The sequence below is a fragment of the Nicotiana tabacum genome, chromosome 5 (genome assembly GCF_000715075.1).
Source record: "Nicotiana tabacum cultivar K326 chromosome 5, ASM71507v2, whole genome shotgun sequence".
NCBI lineage: Eukaryota > Viridiplantae > Streptophyta > Magnoliopsida > Solanales > Solanaceae > Nicotiana > Nicotiana tabacum.
This window is the reverse complement of record NC_134084.1, coordinates 160,952,853-160,975,806: the sequence shown is the minus strand read 5'-3', so window position 1 is coordinate 160,975,806 and position 22,954 is coordinate 160,952,853. Positions and strand designations below refer to the sequence as shown.

General features: G+C 36.5%; 3 protein-coding genes and 1 non-coding gene across 6 annotated transcripts; 2 read left to right on the top strand and 2 right to left on the bottom strand.

Moving 5' to 3' along the window:
- Positions 1-6,232: 6,232 nt before the first annotated feature.
- On the bottom strand, positions 6,233-6,339 carry LOC142181340 (small nucleolar RNA R71). Its single transcript, XR_012710007.1, has one exon. It is a non-coding gene; the product is annotated as a small nucleolar RNA R71 (small nucleolar RNA).
- A 671-nt stretch (positions 6,340-7,010) lies between these two features.
- On the top strand, positions 7,011-7,883 carry LOC107759060 (uncharacterized). The gene has a single exon (XM_016576931.1). The coding sequence runs from the start codon at positions 7,011-7,013 to the stop codon at positions 7,881-7,883; it is 873 nt and encodes a 290-aa protein (XP_016432417.1).
- Positions 7,884-7,934: 51 nt separating this feature from the next.
- Positions 7,935-11,063, top strand: LOC107759061 (uncharacterized). The gene is made up of 3 exons (XM_075253180.1): positions 7,935-8,101; positions 9,221-9,559; positions 10,430-11,063. Exons 1-3 carry the CDS (start codon positions 7,935-7,937, stop codon positions 11,061-11,063), a joined length of 1,140 nt encoding a protein of 379 aa, XP_075109281.1.
- Positions 11,064-18,909: 7,846 nt separating this feature from the next.
- Positions 18,910-21,073, bottom strand: LOC107759064 (protein SOB FIVE-LIKE 5). Of its 3 annotated transcripts, XM_016576934.2 has the most exons (5): positions 20,412-21,073; positions 20,230-20,313; positions 19,682-19,764; positions 19,553-19,597; positions 18,910-19,403 (listed from the first exon to the last, which is right to left on the bottom strand). In XM_016576934.2, the coding sequence occupies exons 1-5, from the start codon at positions 20,799-20,801 to the stop codon at positions 19,373-19,375; spliced, it is 633 nt and encodes a 210-aa protein (XP_016432420.1). In that variant the 5' UTR covers positions 20,802-21,073; the 3' UTR covers positions 18,910-19,372. The 3 variants fall into 3 exon arrangements, with proteins under 3 accessions (XP_016432420.1, XP_016432421.1, XP_075110369.1); XM_016576935.2 differs by lacking the exon at positions 19,553-19,597 and having other exon boundaries at positions 20,412-21,070; XM_075254268.1 differs by lacking the exons at positions 19,553-19,597; positions 19,682-19,764 and having other exon boundaries at positions 20,412-21,071.
- Positions 21,074-22,954: the final 1,881 nt, after the last annotated feature.

Sequence of the window (22,954 nt, the reverse complement as noted above, 5' to 3'; positions counted from 1 at the left end):
ATTGAATGAGTTACTTTCCTTTTTAGACTGTTCCAAAACAAATGACACATTTTTAAATTTAAAATAATTCAACTTTAAACTCTTTTATTTTACTCATTTACCCTTAATGAGAAGCTTTTATAGTCACACAAATGTCATGACCTACATACTTTTTGCCCCTTAAGCTGTTAAAACCATAAGTTTCAAAAGTCTTCTTCTTTTTTCTAAAACTCCGTGTCGAGTCAAACTACTTCATTTAATATGAAACGGAGGGAGTAGTAATTAAGAGGGAAAATCAGAAATAACCTAATTTACAACTGCTAATTAAAAATTAGCCACAATTTCAAAAGTAAGCGAAAATTAGCCAATTTCTACATATCTGAACAAAAATACCCATAAAATCCGAAAAAAAATGTTAATTTAAACATATCTGAACAAAAATACCCTTAAAATCCGGAAAAAATCCAATATAATATGTTGGAGTTTGAATTTATATATATATATATATATATATATATATATATATATATGAGAGATTCCAATATAATGTGCTGGAATTTCATAATATGTTGGAAGTTTAAACGTATGAGCTTCATAATCCAGCATGTTATGCTGAAACTTTCCATGTTTCAGTTAGGGTATTTTTGTCCAGATTTTATCTCCACATAAAATAACGGATATTTTTTTATGACTTTGCAAATATTGGTTATTTTTCAATTATCAATCCGAAAAATGGTTACCTCATGCTATTTTGACGAAATTAAGTGATTTTCTTTTAAATTTATCTAAACCTTTTTGAGTATAGTCATCCCAAAGTGGCATGTACTAATAGAATAGTTGTTTTGTGCGCAAGCTGACATATTCACTATTATTATTATTATTATTTAAAAAAAAGTACACATTTGTTTGCATGACAACTATAATGTTGACCGTCAACATTATACAAAGGTCAATAATTGACATGAAAATTAAGGAGGATTAGCAACAACCACTCAAATGTAGGAAAACTCTTTGGTGACCCCAAAGCATGTTGTCAAAAATAGATGCATCGGGATGTGTTGGCTTCAACAACTCCTTTTTTCCAGAACCCTGGAATCAGATTTAAATCTGTTTGTGTGGTCCTATGAGCTTCTGTCCATAAACCTCCTTAACTGCCTTCAACTTTGTGGTGCAAATGCCAGCTGTGATCTGTCTTAAATTGGATACTGAAACCCACCACATAAAAAAAAAAAAAACTGAATTATATTCCTAGATCAAGATCTCTCTTTTATAGTACAATTCCAGCTCTGTCATGTCCATCTTCATATACTAACACAATAATACAAGGAAAATCTTGAAACATCTTATCTATAAAGCAGTACGATAATAACAATAACTAGGTCTCAATTTCAAGCAATATTGGGCTTGACTCTATGAATTTTACAAGGGGAAAAGGTCAAAATTGTCTCTATACTATCGAAAATTAGTCACGTTTATACCCGTTTCTACTTTCGGTCCAAATATAAGTCTGCCGTTAAGAAAGTAGATAAAATCGTCCCTAACCCTAACGGTTGTCCATGACTCAGTAACTAAAATGACACCGTGGACTCCATGTCACTATTTATTTTTTCTTTTGTAATAATAAATAATTAAACCCACTAAAATTAGTCTTCTTCTTCTCTAACTTTCAAGATTCAAGGCACAAAGATTTAACCAATTCTAATTTAAATAACAAGTTGCAGCTTTGAATAGTTTTAGCATTCCAATGTCAGGTTCTTTGTTCTATTCAGTCTAAAACAGATCAAAAATTCCCGAAACGATTCTCACCCGGTTGATTCTTCTTTGTTTGCGAAAAAGATTGTTCCATCAAGATTTTACTAGTTTTGATATGTTCAAGTAGTAAAGAAATTTTTTAGCAAAAGAATTTTTTTTCTTTGGGTGGAATTTTAAAGAGAAACATGAGGTCACCGGTAAATGGGTTTTTATGGAGGATTTCTTTCTTCTGGATCTAGCTCTTCTTCTTTTTGTGAAAAAGGAGTGTCACTAGCCAGTTATGACCAGTAAAGAGGAGCGAGAGATGGAAGAAAAGAAAGGTGATTTTCTAATGAGTGGCTGGTAGTATTTAAAGAGATGGTTTTTGTTGAAGCTTTTGGTGGGTATTTCCGATGAGTGATTGCTGATGATTTTCTAGGTGGAGAGAAGATGAGATATTTTCTTGGTGGAAGACGGCTGGAGTTGTGGTTCAAACACTGACTGGTAATGATGAAAATTTATGAAATAATTTTGTGGAGCAAGATAAGAACCTTGAATTTGCAGCAATGGTGGTATGTTGTTAGAGAAGGAGAACACTAATTTTAGTGGGTTTAGTTATTTATTATTACAGATGGAAAATAAATAGTGACATGGAGTCCAGCGTGTCATTTTAGTTGCTGAGTCATGGACAACCGTTAGGGTTAGGGACGATTTTATCTACTTTCTTAACGGCATGCCTATATTTGGACTGAAAGTAAAAATGGGTATAAACGTAACTAATTTTCGATAGTATAGGGACAATTTTGGCCCTTTTCCCATTTTACAATGTCCCTAATACTCACTTAGGCTTGTTGTAGTTCGATATTATATTCTAAATCGTTAATTGACTAATTTGTGTTAGCGAGTGATTTTATTTTGTGCCTCACACAACTTACATTACTTGTGTGAGGCCTCTTTTTATCTCACATATTTGTGGACCCATATCTTATACATCTGGGTCCACAAAATTCTGGGACCCACACAGCTGTGAAACAAAAAAGAGGCCTCACACAACTAGTGTCATTTGTGTGAGGCACAAAATAAAATTTTTCTGTGTTAGCTGTCAACCAACGGCAGACCTACTTGTACTATTGAGGGGTTAACAAACCCCGTAAACTCCGACATAGATCTTATTAGTGGCGGAGCCACCTTATCCAAAGGGGTGTCAAATTGACACCCTTCGTCCGGAAATTACACTATGTAGTTCGGTAATTTTTATTTTATATGTATATATTACTTTATGTTGACTCCCCTTGACTTGTTAACACACTTCTTTATATTTTGACACCCTTTATATATATCTTAAAAAATGATTATACAATTATATTAACACCCTTAACATTAAAAGTCTTTAAGAGGCACTAATAAAAAAATTAATGGTGCCCCTGTCGCGTAAGAATCATGAGCCCGCCTCTGCTGTCTACTTATGACAACCTGATAAACGGCCAAAAATGCATATTTGTCGCTGCACTTTCATCTCATAGCTTGTGGGATTAAGGTAGGTTACATGAGTTTTTGTAGTGAACTATGCTCATTACGTGCATTCTCATGTGTTAGAGCAAGTTGGACGAAATGTGAGGAAAAGAAGTTGATTCGGGACCAAAAGACAAAAGAAGGACTTTGCTCGTTTACTCTCGCGTGCACACGAGAGAGTGAACGAGCTACTGAGGAAAAGCTTGGAAAAAAAAGAGTGAAGTATAGAAAAAAGGCATGGAAGTGCACGATATACCTAGAAGAAAAAGAAAAGGAGAAGAACTTTGCTCGTTCACTCTCGCGTGCGCACAAGGGAGTGAACGAGCTAACCTAAAAAGGTTGTTTCGAAGTGGGCTTGTATTATTTCACTCCATGATAACCCTATCCCATATAAATAGTCTTTAAACTCACTTTTGTGGGGGAGAACGTGACTTTTGTGAGGGAGGAGACGCGACTTTGAAGAGAAATTACACACGAGGAATATTGGAGAGCAAGGATATCTCAGATTTTTTCATCTTTTCTTAGTATTTTCAATTATCCACACTTATGAATTTGTTTGATACTCTCATGAGTGGCTAAAACCCATAGTTATGGGATAGTGATTTAGCCATGAATATTATTGTTTGACATTGACTTAACCTTGATTATAATTCACCAATATATGGTTGTTTCTTCAATTCTTTGATTAATTGCTTAATTGTCTGACCATCAGTTAGGTTCTATTTACTATCTATGCTATGCTTGGGAAAGCCATGTTTAGATTAGAAAAAAATTAAGGAGAGCACGATCTTAACTGTAGGGGGGAGGAAGGATTTGTGGTTAGGATAGGAATATACCTAGTCATTGTGCTTAATTAAATATCGTAATCTTAATGCATTCTTAATAGATTGATTTCATAGGAATATAGACGTTAATCTATTTTGAATAGGCGAGTAGTACTTCGGGAGAAGGCTATGAGAGCAATTGTTCGATTAATTAGCAACCATGACTGAATTATATGAAAGGGAAAGTTAACTAGAACACAATAGGATTGGTGAATCGATCACAACCCTGGTATATTTGTCTCTACTGAATACACAACAACCAATTTACTGCTTGATAATTTAGTTACTACTTAGAATTATTGTTTAGTATAATACACTCTTGAACTCGAATTGGCTAGACTGAATAATAATCTTGGTGAATTTATTGTGTAGTTGATACAAGTCTTTATGGGTTCGACACTCGACTTATCATTTTATTACTTGTATGACCACGTATACTTGCGTGTGCATTTGGAAGCAGACTTATGAATCTTTTAATATTTAAAATGTCATGCATATGTGTATAAAAGTCATACCATGCATGGGTATATGCGTTCACAACATCATCAAGCTTCTGAGGGCATCCCATCATATCATCTCGGCCACTGTGGGCAAAATCATCAACGTATACCAGCTGATCAGGTGGTGGTGCGTATATAACGCCGTAACCTTTTCCCATATCCCATATACATATAATATACATATATACGTGTATATAATGTCATCTGGTCATATGTCAATGTACATGAATGCAATGCATGAGAAATACGTTAATAAAATCTTTCGGAATGTCATAAGACCATTATGCCTTTGAATAATATCATGAATAAACTTTTCCAACTTACGTATTTTTTTTGAAACCCATGAATAGATGATACAATAATATGACACATGGGGAATCAAGAACATAAGCATCTCTAATATTTCTATGAATAGAGTTATGTATGAAAATTGTGCATTTGCACATTTCATTTGTATCGTATAGATCATGTCAAAAGAAAGAAGGGATAGCCTTAACATACTTGAGTCGATTTTCTTGGCAATCCCTTCAATACACATTAATTGTGACAACACGTAATGGCAAGATCGGAGTATGAAAAAATTCTTATGATATTCTTGAGAAAGATTGCACTATATTCCGTTATAACTGCAAATCCTCACTTTGATTTAAATTATTGAAGTCTTGCATTGCTTGGATATATGCAGATTCATATGAAATGACCCAAAATAATGTGATGAAGCTCCTTAAGAGTCACAAGACTCTTAAGTGATAGATGATAAAGTGAATTTGGATGTGAACCATTACGTTAGTTGTATGACTTTTAAGTTTAAGTCTCTTAAGATTAATATTTCTTATACAAGGGTGTGGGCCCCACTTTCCTAATGACTAAGCCATCTTAAATGCCACCTTATTCTTATGTTTTTAAGAGTCACACCTCCATCAAGGCTAGGCTGCCACGTTATTTTTTGTAAGGATCCAAGAAATTATCCACTTATTCCTTAACAAATTTAATTTACAAGTTAATCTCCCACTTAAAAATATCCACATAATTAAGAATTATCTCAAATTACTTAAAATATTACTCATTTTTAACATACCTTATACACCTTACTATCATGGTCATGTGGTACCTTGTATGGTACTAGTCCATAAATACTGGACTTATTACTTATTTGAAATAGCATAAAATGCGTTGAGATATTACTTATTCCATTGTCTTACTTCTCACCTTCACAAATTTACTCATTACTTATTTGAAATAGTATAAAATGCTTATAATCTTAAAATAATCTCATTCCCGAACTTACGTCGATTAACTTACGATGAAACTTTAACATACAAAAAATGCGGGATGTAATATCTCATTTCTGAGCTTTCACCAATTTGCTTATGGCATACTTTTACGTACGAAAATATGGGGTGTAACACTGAAACAGAGCATGATCCATCTACTACATACGAATTGGCAGTTTATGGGTCTTCCACACGAGGATTCACAACAACATATCCTGAACTTCTTGGAGATTAGTGATACTTATATCACTAAGGAGTCACTCCAGACTATGCGAGGCTCACACTTTTCCTATTCTCTCTGTTGGGCTAAGCAAAGCGATGACTGAAGGCAGAATCGGCTAATTCTATTATATCATGGAACGATCTGGCAAGGAAAGTTTTGGCAAGGTCCTTCCCTTCAGGGAAAACTGCACAAATCAAAAGTGAGATAGTCGCCTTCAAACAGAAAGTAAGAGAGTCTTTATACTCAGCTTGGGAGAGGTTCAAGTGGTTGCTCAGAGACTGCCCTCATCACAATTAGACAAACGAAGCGTTAGCTCACACTTTCATAGAAGGGCTACATCCCAAGACAAAGATTGTGGTAGATGTTGCAGCTAGAGGTCAAGTATTGGAGAAAAGCTTTGATGAGATATATGTGTTATGAATAAATTCTCCAAAAGAAATCCTGATTGGCAAGGAGAGATGGGCAGACACACAGTGCAAAAATCTGCAGGGGTTCTCGAGCTAGATGTCGTCTCTGTATTATCAGTGCAGATTTCCACATTGACAAATCAAGTCAATCAGATGACCTTAGTTATTAACAACAGTTCAACATGTTCAAGTGTTTTGTGAAGTATGTGGAGAAGGTCATACGAGCAACTTATGCTCAGTTAATCCAAAGTCTATCTGTTTTGTGGGTAATGCAAATAGGGGCCAAACAAACCAGTATGGGAACACTTATAAACCTAACTGGAGTAACCACCCAAACTTCTCTTGGGTTGGAAACCAAGGTGCTCAGAATCAGTACAGGTCACACGCACCTTAATAACAATATAGACCACCGCAGATTGAACAACAAGCAAACTAATCACTTTAAAGAGATGATGAAGAAATTAATGGCTGACCAGCAAGCCCAAATAGCAGAGATGATAAAAAAATTAATGGTTGACTAGTAGGACCAAGCAGCAGCGATGAGAAATTTGGAGCGACAAATGGGACAAAGTGCCAGTGCCCAAAATACTCGACCAATTGGAAATCTTCCAAGCGACACTGAGGTTAATCCTAAGGCATCTATTAATGCCGTGTCAATCAAGAATGGGAGACAATTAGAAGAAGTCCAGTTGAAAAAGAGAAAACAAGTGACCTTTAATGAGAAGTCGGCCACTATAGAGTCAAAATTAGAAAAATCAAAGGAGGTAGAGAAGCCAGCTGAAGAGGCGGTGGCTAAGCAACCCCCACCAATACTTGTGAGGCAACCACCTCCATTCCCTCAAAGATTGCAGAAAGTGAAGGATAATGTCGCACATACAAAGTTTCGTGATATTTTGAAGCAGGTACAAATTAATATTCCACTGGTAGACATCCTGCAAGAAGTGGCCAAATATGCAAAATACATCAAGGACATAGTAGCAAATAAAAGGAGGTTGACCGAGTTCGAGACCGTGGCACTCACTGAGGAATGTAGCTCAAGAATTCAAAGCAATCTACCTCAGAAATTGAAGGATCCAAGTAGTTTCACTATCCAAATCTCGATTGGTAAGCATGCAGTCGGACGAGCTTTGTGTGATCTTGGAGCGATCATCAATTTGATGTTGCTATCTATGTTCAGACAGTTAGGGTTGGGTGAGCCACGCCCAACAATGGTAATCTTACAGTTGGTTGATCGCTCCCTTGCTCATCCTGAAGGAGTGATTGAAGATATGTTAGTTCAAGTTGGTTCTTTCATATTCCATGATGATTTCATTATCTTGGACTGCGAGCCTGATCAGGAAGTCCCATTTATTTTGGGGCATCCATTCTTAGCCACGAGCCGAGCTATTATTGATATATGCAAAGGAAAGATGACGATGAGAGTAGGTGATTGAGTGGAGGTATATAAAGAACTCATATTGCCAGCCCACTATGATGAGATATCCATGATTTCTGTGGTAGAAAGTGATGCTATGTCATTGGTGCCTTATATGAGCCCCATACACACTTTTCAAAGAGCTTTGATTGGGGATGAAGAAGACAGTGAAGATGAAATGATTGGAGAAATTGAGCAAGTACTTGACATGTCTTGTAGTTATGTCCCTGGTTTTGGGTGATTTGAGGAGTTGGACATGCCTGTCACTCTGACTCCTCCTAAGCCATCTATTGAAGAAGTTCCAAAGCTAGAACTTAAGCCCTTTTCCAGCGCATCTGTGCTATGCTTATTTAGGGAACTCTGAGACATTGTCAATGATTATGTCATCTGTCTTGACTAATATACAAGAAGAAAAATTGCTCAGACTACTTCACGAACATAAAAAGGCTATTGGGTGGACAATTGCTGACATTAAGGGAATCAGTCCATCGTTTTACATGCATAAAATCATTTTGGAAGACGGACCGCCCCAGTGTTAAGCACCAAATGAGATTAAATCCCATTATGAAAAAGGTCATGAAGAAGGAAGTAATTAAGTGGCTCAATGCAGGTATCATCTTTCCTATCTCTAACAGCAACTGGGGTAAGCCTAGTGCAATATGTGCCCAAAAAAGGGGGGATGACTGTAGTAGAGAATGAGAAAAATGAGCTAATTTCTACTCGCACCGTGACAGGATGAAGAGTTTGCATTGATTACAGAAGTCTCAACAAAGCAACCCGCAAGGACCACTTTCCACTTCCATTCATTGATCAAATGTTGGACAGATTGGTGGGGAATGAATATTATTATTTTCTTGATGGTTATTCGAGATACAACCAAATTGTCATATGCCTAGAGGATCAGGAGAAGACCACTTTTACTTGTCCTTATGGCACTTTCGCCTTCAAGCGTATGCTGTTTGGTCTTTGTAATGCTCCAGCCACTTTCTAGAGATGCATGATGGCTACTTTCACTGTTATGGTGGAAAAATTTATGGAAGTCTTTATGTATGATTTTTCTGCCTTTGGGTCTTCTTATGACGACTATTTTAAGAATTTGATCAAGGTGTTAGCCCGTTGTGAAGAAACAAATCTAGTGTTGAATTGGGAAAAATGCCATTTTATGGTACATGAAGGCATCGTGTTGGGTCACAACGTGTCTAGAAGCGGTATTGAAGTTGATAAGGCTAAGGTGGAGGCGGTTGAAAAATTACCTCCACCCATTTCAGTGAAGGGTGTCCAAAGTTTCTTGGGACACGTGGGGTTCTATCGACGCTTTATAAATGATTTTTCAAAAATTGCTACTCCTTTTTGCAGGTTGCTTGAAAAGGATGTAACTTTCAATTTTAATGACACCTTCCTGAAGGCATTTGAAGAGCTTAAAAAGAAGTTGGTGGCTTCCCTCATTATTGCGGTACCGGATTGGTCCTTGCCATTTGAACTTATGTGTGATGCAAGTGACCATGCTATTGGGGCAGTGCTAGGCCAGAGGAAAGACAAGGTGTTTTATTCCATCTACTATGCAAGTAAGACTCTGGATAATACACAACTAAATTACACCAATACTGAAAAAGGGTTGTTAGCCGTTGTGTGGGCCTTTGAGAAATTTCGGGCATACTTGGAAGTCATAGTCCATACCGATCATGCAGCAATCAGGTATCTATTTACAAAAAAAGGAATCTAAGGCTAGATTGATGCACTTGGTTTTGTTGTTGTAGGAATTTGATGTCGAAATATGAGATCGAAAGGGCACAGAGAACCAAGTAGCTGACCATCTATCAAGGCTGGAAAATCATGACCACGTGGAGGAGGGTGGACAAATTAAAGAAGCATTTCCTGATGAGCAACTTTTTGCTATCACCTAAGACCCTCCCCCATGGTATGCGGACTATGTGAACTATTTTGTAAGTGGGGTATTTCCTCCTGAAATTGAATCTCAAGCTAGAAAGAGATTTCTACATGATGTGAACTTCTACTGTTGGGATGAGCCATACTTGTACAAGCAATGTGCTGATCAGTTGATGAGGAGATGCATTTCAGAAAAGGAGGTGGAATCAATGTTGTATGATTGTCATGCATCACCTTATGTGAGCCTTAAAGGAGGCGATAGAACAGCTGCAAAGGTATTACAATTCGGTTTCTTTTAGCCAACATTATTCAAGGATGCCCATGCATTTTTTAAGAAGTGTGACCAATGTCAAAGAACAAGAACAATCATAAGGAGGCATGAGATGCCTTTGAATAACATCTTGGAGATCGAGATTTTTTATGTATGGGGAATAGATTTTATGGGACCATTCCCATTGTCTAGAGGAAAAAAATACATTTTGCTAGCAGTTGAGTACGTGTCAAAATGGATAGAGGCGGTCGCATTGCCAACAAATGATGCCATGGTAGTAGTTGCATTTGTGAAAAAGAACATATTCTCGAGGTTTGGGACTCCGGTGCCTTGATTAGTGATGAAGGGACACATTTTAGCAATCGGTTGTTGAATAACCTTCTAGCTAAATATGGAGTCTGCCATAGAGTTGCCCCAGCATATCATTCTAAAACAAGTGGACAAGCTAAGGTGTCTAACAGAGAAATAAAGCAAATCTTAGAGAAGACGGTGAGTGTGAATAGGAAGGATTGGGCTGCAAAGTTAGATGATGCCTTGTGGGCGTATAGAATTGCATACAAAACGCCAATTGGGGCGTCGCCGTATAAGCTTGTTTATGGAAAGGCATGTCGCTTGCCTATTGAACTTGAACACAAAGCGTACTGGGCCATTAAAAAGTTGAATATGGACCTTGCAACCGCAGGTGAGAAGAGACTGTTTCAGTTGAATGAGTTAGATGAGTTCGGGTTGTACTCTTATGAAAATGCTAAGCTGTACAAAGAGAAAACGAAAATATGGCATGACAAGCGTATCAAGCCACGTCACTTCGAGGCAGGCCAACATGTATTATTATTCAATTCTAGGCTCAAGTTATTTCCCGGGAAGTTAAAATCGAGATGGTCAGTCCCGTTTGAGGTGGTGAGAGTCACTCCGTATGGTGCAATTGAGTTGCATGCTTTAAATGGTGAAAAGAAATTTTTAGTGAATGGACACAGAGTCAAGCACTATTGGGGAGGAATAATTGATAGTGAGAAGACCAATGTTGCACTTGCTTATGAGTAAACGAGGCCCTGCGTCATGCCGCGACATTAAATCAGGCGCTTGTTGGGAGGCAACCCAACTTTACTACTTTCTTTTATTTTTATTTTTATTATATTATTTTGTAGTGTTTGTTTTGATTTTGTAGGATGATAAGCATAGGAAACAAAGTCATTGGAATAGTGAAAAATTGAGTTAGATGGTGATAACTAAGTGTGAGGTGGCCACATAAAGGATTATACTTGGGAGAAGTCTGAGTATCCCGTGAGCTGCTAATTCTTCGACCTTTGGCCTACCAGGGAGTCTCTTTTACCCTCTTATTATTTGTAGTGTGCATTGAGGACACTGCACAATTTTAAGTGTGGTGTGAGGAGATTATCTGTGTGATTTTCTGTGCTATCTTAGCTTAGTTGTAGTATTTGTTCTGAGTGTAGTAGTTTTTGTTTTAAAAAAAACAAAAAAAAAGTAGAAAAATTGGAAAATTCTCCTGATGATGGATCTCATTCGACAGGTTTCTTGAGGGATTTAAGTTGAAAGAAAAATAGACAAACAACAACAACAACAACAATAACTACCTCGTAAAATCCCACATAGTGGGGTTTGGGGAGGGTAATGTGTACACAGACCTTACCCCTACCCGATAGGGGCAGAGATGCTATTTCCGATAGACCCTCGGCTCAAAAAGACGAAAATAAAATAAAAAACAAGAAAAAAATAAATAAAAAAAACAAGAAAAGAGAATTCATTAGTAACTCTAGTAGAAACCGTAATAGTAACAGAAGCATAAAAACCAAAAGATGAATGACATGCAATAACAGTAACCAGAATCTAAGGCCCGGGGCTAAGATAAACAACAAGAATAGTGTGGGTTCAACATAAACTGCAAGCCATCTAAGATCAACCCTAATCCAATCCCGCCTCACCCCCGGTATGAAGTAAGGAAAGCTTTACTACCCCTATCCTACAACCCTAATGCTTGACCTCCAGGCCTTACTATCAAGGTCCATGTCCTCGGAAATCTGCAGTTGTACCATGTCCTGCATGATCACATCTCCCCAATACTTCTTAGGTCTCTCTCTACCTCTTCTCTCACCCACCACGGCCAGCCGCTCACACCTCCTCACCGGTGCATCAAGGCTTCTCCTTTGCACGTGCCCGAACCATCTGAGCCTCGCTTCCCATATCTTGTCATCCACAGGGGCGATGCCCACCTTCCTCCGAATATCTTTATTCCTAATCTTGTCTAACCTAGTGTGCCCGCACATCCACCTCAGCATCCGCATCTCTGCTACTTTCATCCTCTGGATATGAGAGTTCTTAACCGGCCAACACTCTTCCCCATACAACATGGCTGGCCGAACCACAACTCTATAAAACTTACCTTTGAGTATCGGTGGCACTTTCTTGTCACACAAGACTCCAGATGCAAGCCTCTATTTCATCCAACCCGCCCCTATGCGGTGAGTGACATCCTCGTCGATCTCTCCGTCCCCCTGAATCATCGACCCAAGGTACTTTAAGCTATCTCTCTTAGGGATGACCTGTGACCCAAGCCTCACGTCCCCGCCTACTTCCCTCGACTCAGCGCTAAACTTGCACTCCAGGTACTCTGTCTTAGACCTGCTCAATTTGAAACCCTTAGACTCGAGAGTCTGTCTCCAAATCTCCAATCTCTCGGTAACACCGGCCCTCGTCTCGTCAATTAAAACTATGTCATCAGCAAATAACATACACCGTGACACCTCCCCTTGAATATGGTGTGTCAAAGCATCCATCACCAAGGCAAATAAGAACGGGCTAAGCGCAGAGCCTTGGTGTAATCTCATAACAACCGGAAAATGATCTGAGTCACCTCCCACAGTCCTAACCTTAGTCTTATCTCCATCATACATGTCCTTGATCGCTCGTATGTAGGCTACCGGTATGCCCTTCGCCTCAAGACATCTCCAGAGCACCTCCCTAGGAGCCTTATCATACGCTTTCTCCAAGTCAATAAACACCATGTGCAGATCCTTCTTCTTATCCCTGTACTATTCCACCAACCTCCTAATAAGGTGGATAGCTTCTGTAGTGGAGCGGCTCGGCATGAACCCAAACTGATTGTCGGATATAGACGTCGTCTTCCTCACCCTCACCTCCACCACCCTCTCCCAGATTTTCATGGTATGGCTAAGTAACTTGATACCCCTATAATTGTTACAACAATGGATATCACCTTTGTTCTTGTACAACGGTACCACTGTACTCGACCTCTATTCCTCCGGCATCCTCTTTGTCCTAAAAATTACATTGAACAACCCAATCAGCCATTCCAATCCTGCTCTACCCACACACTTCCAAAACTCAATCGGAATTTCATCTGGCCCGGTCGTTCTACCCCTACTCATCTTACGCAAAGCCCCCACGATCTCCTCCACCTTAATGCGCCTGCAATACCTAAAATCTAGGAGATTCTCCGAATGCCCCAAGTCCCCTAGCGCTATATCCCGGTCCCCCTCCTCATTTAGAAGACCATAAAAATAGACAAAAATATTTTCTTTTGTTAGGTAGTGTAATAATTCTCCCTTGGTTTTTCTTTGTGATGCGGTTGTTTTCCAAGGATTTTGTTTGAACCAGGTGAAGTTAGTTATATTTTTTTTAGGACTACGTAGGAGCCAGTGTGCTGTGACTGGAATTGAAGCAATATCTCGACTTTGTTATACCTTGAGAATAGTGAGTACTTTGGTTGTGACCCTTAGGCTCAGTTTTTGACTCTTGTATAAGTACCTTAAATTGTATGATCTTAACTTTGCTTAATTTCTTTGACTAGAGTGTCTTGATGAGTCTAATCTTGAGTGAGTTATATATCATGTGTGTGAGAGATTTGTTTATGTCATTCTGTGCATTGCATTTGATGTATAGAACTTGCCCCGTATATTTGCAAAGCGAAATAGTAGTTTTGTTCAGTCTTGGAAGTGATATAAGCATTTTTTAGTTGAACCAGTTATATATTTTACCTGCCTAATTGTTATGTATCGTAGCTAACCCTTTGAGCCAGTAATCTCGTTTCTTTGGAAACAACATTACAAGCCTTACCCAGTTATTTGAATTAACCATCTATTTGAACCTTTTCACCTCTTATGAGCACTTGAATTGTTATGAACTGTGTAGTTAAAGTGTGGGGTGGTTGGTTTGACTTTTACTTGAATTGAAAAAGAAAAAAAAATTACATGATTGTGAAAAATATTCCTTGATAGTTGTAACTCTTGATGTAATTGTGCTTAAAGAAGTATGGAGTTAATATATATTGATGTGAAGGTGGAGTTATGGTTTAACATAAGTGTGGGGTTTTAAATGTTAAAGTGTATGTATTAAAGTGCTTAGGGAGGTGTAGTCACTCGTATATCTAAATGTATCCTACCCATCCCGCACCCTACATTACAACAAAATAAAGTCCTAATTGATCCTTGACTGAATGAGCTCGATTAGTAGAGTAGTACACTACGGACAAGCCTATGGTTCATCTTTTATGGCATATGAATGTTGTTTCTGAGAGTGAGTGAATTCTTTCTATATTGAGTTCCTAATTATTTTTGAATTTTATGTGTGTGGAACTACTCTCTTTTGTTATGTGCGGGCACTTGATTCATAAAGGAAAGGTAATATCGTTGATCTCTGTGTTAGAGTAAGTGAGCGGGTTGTGAAAAATGCGTGGTGCTTGTAAGTCAAATCTTGAGGTGAGGATGTTACACTATTGTACTTAGTTTATTTTAAATATTCTTGGTATGATGATTTATGAGAGTTGTTTAAAAAGATCGTGTTGTTGTAAAATGAAGAAAGTTGCTCGAGGACGAGCAAGAGTTTAAGTGTGGGGTATTGATAAATGGCCAAAAATGCATATTTGTCGGTGCACTTTCATCTCATAGCTTGTGGGAATACGGTAGGTTACATGAGTTTTTGTAGTGAATTATGCTCATTACGTGCATTCTTATGTGTTGGAGCAAGTTGGACGAAATGTGAGCAAAAGAAGTTGATTCGGGACCAAAAGACAAAAGAAGGACTTTGCTCGTTCACTCTCGCGTGCACACGAGAGAGTGAACGAGCTACTGAGTAAAAGCTTGGAAAAAAATAGTGAAGTATAGCAAAAGGTATGGAAGTGCACGAGATACCTAGAAGAAAAAGAAAAAGAGAAGAACTTTGCTCGTTCACTCTCGCGTGCGCACAAGAGAGCGAACGAGCTAACCTAAAAAGGTTGTTTCGAAGTGGGCTTATATTATTTCACTCCATGCTAACCCTATCCCATATAAATAGTCTTTAAACTCACTTTTGTGGGGGAGAACGTGACTTTTGTGAGGGAGGAGATGCGACTTTGAAGAGAAATTACACACGATGAATATTGGAGAGCAAGGATATCTCAGATTTCTTCATCTTTTCTTAGTATTTTTAATTATCCACACTTATGAATTTGTTTGATACTATCAAGAGTGGCTAAAACCCATAGTTCTGGGGTTGTGATTTAGCCATGAATATTATTGTTTGACGTTGGCTTAACCTTGATTATAATTCACCAATATATGGTTATTTTTTTAATTCTGTGATTAATTGCTTAATTGTCTGGCTAGCAGCTAGGTTCTATTTTCTATCTATGCTATGCTTGGTAAAGCCATGTTTAGATTAGAGAAGAATTGAAGAGAGCACGATCTTAATTTTGAGGGGGGGGGGGGCGAATTTGTGGTTAGGATAGCAATATACCTAGTCACCGTGCTTAATTAATATTGTAATCTTAATGCGCTCTTAATAGATTGATTTCATACGAATATAGGCATTAATCTATTTTGAATAGGCGAGTAGTACTTTGGGAGAAGGTTATAAGAGCAATTGTTCGATTAACCAGCCATCATGAGTGAAATGTATGAAAGAGAAAGTTAACTAGAACACAATAGAATTGGTGAATCGATCACAACCCTAGAATATTTGTCTCTACCAAATACACAACAACCATTTTACTGCTTGATAATTTAGTTACTACTTAGAATTATTGTTTAGTATAATTACACTTTTGAACTCGAATTGGCTGGACTGAATAACAATGTTGGTGAATTTAGTGGATAATTGATACAAGTCTATATGGGTTCGATACTCGACTTATCATTTTATTACTTGTACGACCATATATACTTGCATGTGCGTTTGGAAGCAACACAACCCTCCTTTTTTTCGTCTTAGGACCGATGGGCTATGTGCGCAAACTCACACCGGCGAAATTCTCATCTATAATGTAGTAAAAAAGAAAGAAAAATACAAAGTAAACAAGCACAATTTACTTACTTTTGGGATCAAGTGCATTATCCTCTTCCTACACAGCACTCTGAAAAATCATGGGCAACTTGAGGGGGGAAAACAGTAAAGCTTAGCAGGAAGATAGATCCATGCCTTGTTACTGCAATTTAAGTTACTGCAGTCAGGGCGGATGCACTATACAATTATCGGGTTCAATTGAATCCAGTACATTCGTTGCGAATGATAAATTTATGTGTGAAAAACAATTAAAATTACAATAAATAGTAGATATGAACTCATAAGTTTAAATGCTGAACCCATAGAACTAAAATCCTAAATCGACCTCTCACTACGGTGGTGGTGGGGTTGATTTAAAGGCTGAATTTTAAGTACACTTTTGTGCATGTTCACCCTTACTGTTATATAACACATGACTGGGGACCTGACAAAGTGAAAATATGGCAAAAAGTTAAGGACTGGAAACTATGTACAGTTTTATTGGGAGAAGAACACTGTTGTCATGAGAATTGGAAACAACCTTAGGTGAAAATTCAGTAACACCACAGGCCAATCAAAAGGGATTGAATTCAAGGCTTTGTTTTGATGGCAGTTGGTAAGGCAAAAATGTTTTGCCCCATACTTTCTTGATTCCTCTGTACCATAATTGACTGTCAATAACCATAGCCTATCCATATCCTTTCTTTATCTTTATTTTGTGGGAAAAGGGTAAAAATGAAATGATCTTAAGTTTTATTTCATATTCATTCATATTCTTGTCATTAGCAAACAGTCTCATACTTGCCCTTAATTTTAACGGAGTTCTAACCTAAAAGTATTATGGAAGGTAATTTTTAATCATCTCAAAAAATAAGGGCATGCAAATTTGCACATTTTTTCCTAAAGTATTTTGACACATGGAGTCCATTCATTCTATATTATAGTTCCCTAAGTCAAGTGCAAATATGAAACAATTTGCTAACAACAAGAGTATGAATAACCCTACAGTATAATAGAAGGTAAAATTAAAACATTCAGTGTTAAGAGTTTTTACTTCTTTCCATTTTCTTCCGCTACTTGGACGACTCTCATTAGTAAGCTATTAAACATGATCACGGGCGGATCCAACAACTTAGTTATAGGTTCAATTAAACGCATAATTTTTATTCTAGCTAGATCTGAATTTTCAGTGTAAAAATTCACTAAACTTGCTGAAAAAAATGAGCTATGAACCAAACAAGGTGTGGGTTTAGTGGTTGAAACCAAAATTTTGAACCAATAGAATTAAAATTTTGGATCTATCTCTGAACATGACCAGTGTTGCGCTTGAGGAATACTTGTGTCATAGTTCTTGAAAATGCATGATACTAATCACTTCCTCAATTTCTTTTTTTAGAAATAGAATTTGACTGGGATCAGTCCAAAGACTAAAGAAATGAAAGAACGAGCATATAATTGTGTATGACTTCAAGTCCAATGACACCTTCAAAGGAGACAGAATTGAGGGGGCAAACATACTATAGCTTAAATAATTTATAAAGAGGCTAATATTATAATAAAAATGGCATGTAGCATTGGGTCAGGAAGATCTCAGGCAGGATCTCTGCACTTAAAAAAGGGTCTTGAAGTAACATATGAAATATTCCGACATTATTTTTGGAATTTCCCACTCATTTCTGTACTTTTCTGACTGCCCATTACCCTTGTAACATTTTCATTGTCATCCATTTGCATTTTTTCCTCTATCTATTAACCTATGATTTTTTGAAGGATAAATGATACTATATAGTCGCTGTAAAAATAGTATCTGAAAAATATATAAAAAATATATATACATTTTGTATATTATATACAAAATTATATAAGCTTTATATACTTTTTCGGTTATCAAATATAAATAGTTTCTGGCGCGAACTAAAAGTGATAATATCCATAATAAGAATTACTAGGAAGCAAAATCAACAAATCTATGGGCACTTAATTTGAACCTGAATATCTAAGAAAAAAACAGAATATTTAATTGAAGGACAGATGAATCCTTTTGAACAACCCATTATAATATGAAATATTTATATCTTGAAATTAATGCATCAAGTTGATTCTTGTCTAGGTTTTGGCCACATTATAGTAGCCTATTTTCCAATATTTTGCTCAATTTTAAAGATGAATTTCAAGAAGTCCTAATCTTTTTTTTTTTGTTTAACAGGTTCTTAGGATCATATACTTGCCCCTAGTCCCCCCTTTTTTATTTATTTATAAAATTAGCAAAGCAATGGAAAACAATTAGTAAAAGAATTATTGTTGTGGATCATGATTATAATACTAGGTTTGGTTGGCTTGACTAAACAGTTCAATTTGTCCTATCTCCCTCTCTAAATGTCTTGATAGGATTGAGAACTCATGACATGTTCAATCAATTATAGATAATCAAGGACAGTCAACAAAGCAACAAGATTTGCCTTGATTAGTTAATAATTTCAGCACTCTTTTTTTCCTTTTCCCTTTTTCTTTTTCCTATTTGTTCAAGCTTCATTTATGTTACAAATACACTATGTGTTGAATGAAAGCATGGAGCTCCATGAGGAACAATGTTCTGAATACTATTGCACATTCAGAATTTAGACGTAATCGATTCTGAGTTGAAAGAGTAGATTCTAAAATGTATATCTAACAGTATATACTTGTTTTCGCTCATGAGTATTAAATATTAAGTTCGAGCTGAAAACACTGAGTTCTGCCGACTCCACGAACCCATGGTGTGATGTGCCATTTTTACTTGGTTGCATTGCACATAATTTGCTCAGCAGAAGTTCAAAAGCAATATGTAACCATTACTCCCAATGAGGTCAAAATCTAATATTTCACTATTCATTGCAACAAACTTAATTCTAAGATAGAGGAAAAGGAATTCCAACTTCTTATTTCAAGTTGTTTCCCACTGCATTGACAGCAAAATTAAAAAAAAAATATTGAAAAAGAAGAGGAAAAAAAATCTCTTTTGAGCTCCAATTCCTTTCCTCTTTCTAAACATTCATTTAGCTGCAGACATCATCAACATTTGCTAGAACTGATAGCTGCTAATATCCCCACCTTTTGCCTTCAAACCACCTGATAAAAATCAAATCAAAATCAAAGAAATGTTAGTAAATTCAAAATTGATTTTTTGGCACTAAAAGGGCTTCCGGTGCACTAAGCTTCCGCTATGCGCGGGGTTCAGAAAGGGATGGACCACATAGGTCTATTGTACGCAGCCTTACCCCGTATTTCTGCAAGAGACTGTTTTTACGGCTCGAACACATGACCTACTAGTCACATAACAACAACTCATTTTTTGGCACTGAAAACTTAGAGTTTTTTTGTTCAAATAAAAAAATCAAGAACTTAACTGGTTTTCTTGCAATTGGTTTCCAGGTAACAGAGATGATTGGAAAAAATCATATTGCTCCTGATATGCATATGCAGATCTCCTCTGCATAAAACAAATTTACTGATGAGCACATAAACTTATAACAAATCAAATCTTTATGGAGAAATGTTAATTAGCAGAGACTGAGTCAGAAATTTTACCAAGGGGATTCAGAATATAAAAAAATAAAGACACAAACGAGCCAAAGGGGTTCCATTCTACTATATATAATGTGTAATATTTCGAAGGGGAACCTTGCGTAACGGGTAAAAGTGTTGCCTTGATAGGTTCGAGCCGTGAAAACAGTCTCTCGCATAAATGCAGGGTAAGGTTGCATATAATAGACCTTTGTGGTCCGGTCCTTTCCCAGACCTCATGTATAGCGGGAGCTTAGTCCACTAGGCTGCCTTTATAGCAAGAACTAGTTAAGTCCAATACATTCGAATGAACCCCTTCCGCCACCCTAGCTCCGCACCAACTAATTAGTTAACACAAAATTTACATCTATAGCAAGAACTAGTTAAGTACCTGAAAATGAGTTGCAGAGTAACCTTGTGAAAAGTCCAATACATTATCCACTGAAGCTGTGTCATTGGTGATAGTAAAATTGTTCTGTAATAAGGTAAAAGCCTCAAGAAAGTTAACTTTAAAAAAAGTCACATTCTTCCATTAATGCTAGTAAAAAATATGCATAAAAAAGGTAAACTTACATTTGAGAAATCAAAGAAAGGAGAACTAGCTGTATCATCCAATGCAGAAGTTTGCTGTTTTTTTTCCTTTGATTTTTGCCTTTTGGGATTATTTTTAGGCAATGTGCCATTAATTGGGGCATGAAAAAAGAAGCCATTATTGTTGTGGCCATAATCTTGATCCTCTTCATTAAAATGTGGAGGTCCAGAAGATGCATCAGAAACCATAGACAAATCCTCCTCTTCTTCTTCTTGTTCTGTTTTTACACTCTTTTCAGCTTCACAAAATGGTGAAAATTTATTGGTATTGCAAGAATTCATAGGAGGAAGAACAGAATTTTCCAAGTACAAAGTCCAACCAGACTCACATCCACTACTACATTCTGAATCTGAAAAAATTCCATAATCCATACTTTTTTTTTCTAAACCAAGAAAATCAAAAGGGGTGTCTTTTTTTTTTTTTTTTGGTTTTTGGCTAAGAGAAAAGAAAGTGTAATGTGTTATGTGATGTAGTGTTATGAGTAGTCACTTTATTAAGTAGTGTTGGGATTTTGAGGGGGAAAGGCTAAAAGAAATTAAGGTGGAGATAGGAAAAGACCAAAGAGGAGAATGAAGGCTTAAATTCGTAGACCTGTTTTTTGTCCTCACGCACCCATTTGATATCTCTATTGGATTAAATCAGGACGTGCCAGTTGGCTTTTAGGGTTGACAGGAGCATATGTATGTTTTAATGCAGCGTGTACGGATGTATTCAGGGATTTCAACTTGAATTTTATGTATAGATTTTGAAAATTATCTTTTTAGATTTAAACTCATTTTCATGACAAAGTACATCTTATAGTAACAACAACCACAATAATAATAATAATAAACTACTAGTGATTTCACAAGTAGGGCTTGAGGGGTTGGACTTTTATAAATTAAGGATCATTCCTTCTCATTTAGTAACAACCATAAGAGGTTTGAGAGTCTTATTTAGGGAAGAACTTTTCGGGACAAGTATTAGTGTGTCACTTGTGTTTGCCTCTTTGTGAGATTGTTCTCTCGATATTTTGTACTCTCTTTATACAGTGGATTGCTCATCTCCGTCCGACATAGGTCAATTGACCGAACCATGTTAAATATTAGTGTCTCTTTTGTTATATTTTTCTTTCGTTGTTTGATTTATCGTTGTTCAAGGTTTACTTTACTAGCTTACGTATGACACATGATTATTTCGATCTTAACACATACAACCTTAATCCTTTCTTGTGAAGGTAAAGAGACTGTTTTCGATAAATTATTGAGTCGGGAAAAATATAGTTATAGAATTATTAAAAAAAAATACAGTAATAATAGAGAAACCATAAAAAAGAAATACTAAAAAGCAGTACCAACAACATAAAGATAATAAAAACACAAAATAGGGTGTCATTCGATATTGTTTCTTCGAAAATCTGTATATTGAACATATAGTATTAAAATTTCACAACGTCAAATATGAATATGTGAACTAACTCAATAATGGCAGGTGAATCCTTATTATAATTTCTCGACCTCAAATTTGAATATGTGGACTAACTCAATTTAGTGATAGACAAATTAAATAATGCTACATGTTTAAACTGCTGCATACGGTGAATATATAGTAAGAGAAACGAAGAAAAAGACTGAAAGGATGGGAACGAAGGCACAAGGCCATCACATGGTGAACAGCGAGGCATTGTGTACGTTCTTTACAAAATAGGGTACACGTCCCTCTTCCCTTTCCTCCTTATTTTGACACCTATCCTTTCATTCCACTATCCCACTTTGCACCATGATGCTAGGTATTGAAGAGACTGTGTTTTTCGACGGAGCGGTGAATTCAGAATTTAAACTTTATAAGAAAGATATTTTGATATAGAGGCAAAATCAAGATTTGAAAATTATGAGTTCTGAATTTATCATCAAACTTATAGCATATCTTAGTTACTGGGTTTATAGTTAAATATTTATATATAGTTAATAATAAATATAAGATCTAAGCAAAAGTTACTGGGTTCATCCGAACCTATAATTAGTACTCTACCCCCGTCCTTGGTTCGGTGTACATACCATCTCACATTCATATAGAGTTTGAGGAAGAGTCAGACCTCAAGGGGGTGTGATGTAGTCTATCATAATGTAAGAATTAGTGACCAATTCTTCGGTTTAAACCCATAACCTATAGGTCATATGCACAACTTTACCGTTACTCCAATCCCATTCAGAATTTGAACTTTTTAAGTTTTAAATTTTAAATTGTAATTTCATTATTTTGGACACAAATTACTAATTTTATATATATATATATATATATATATATATATATATATATATATATATATATTTAATAGATGTGTTAATAAAATTGAATTTGAACTATATATTCTAGCTCCACTCCTATCCTTGGTGCAACTTATCCCTCCATCCCATAAGGGTGATGTTCCTAGATCCTATCACCACAGAAAACATGAAAAGGTTGAACCTATGCTGATTTATACTTCCCATTTTTACTAGTGTTGTGTGGTGGTAATGTTACTCTTAAATTTGTTTACAAGAAT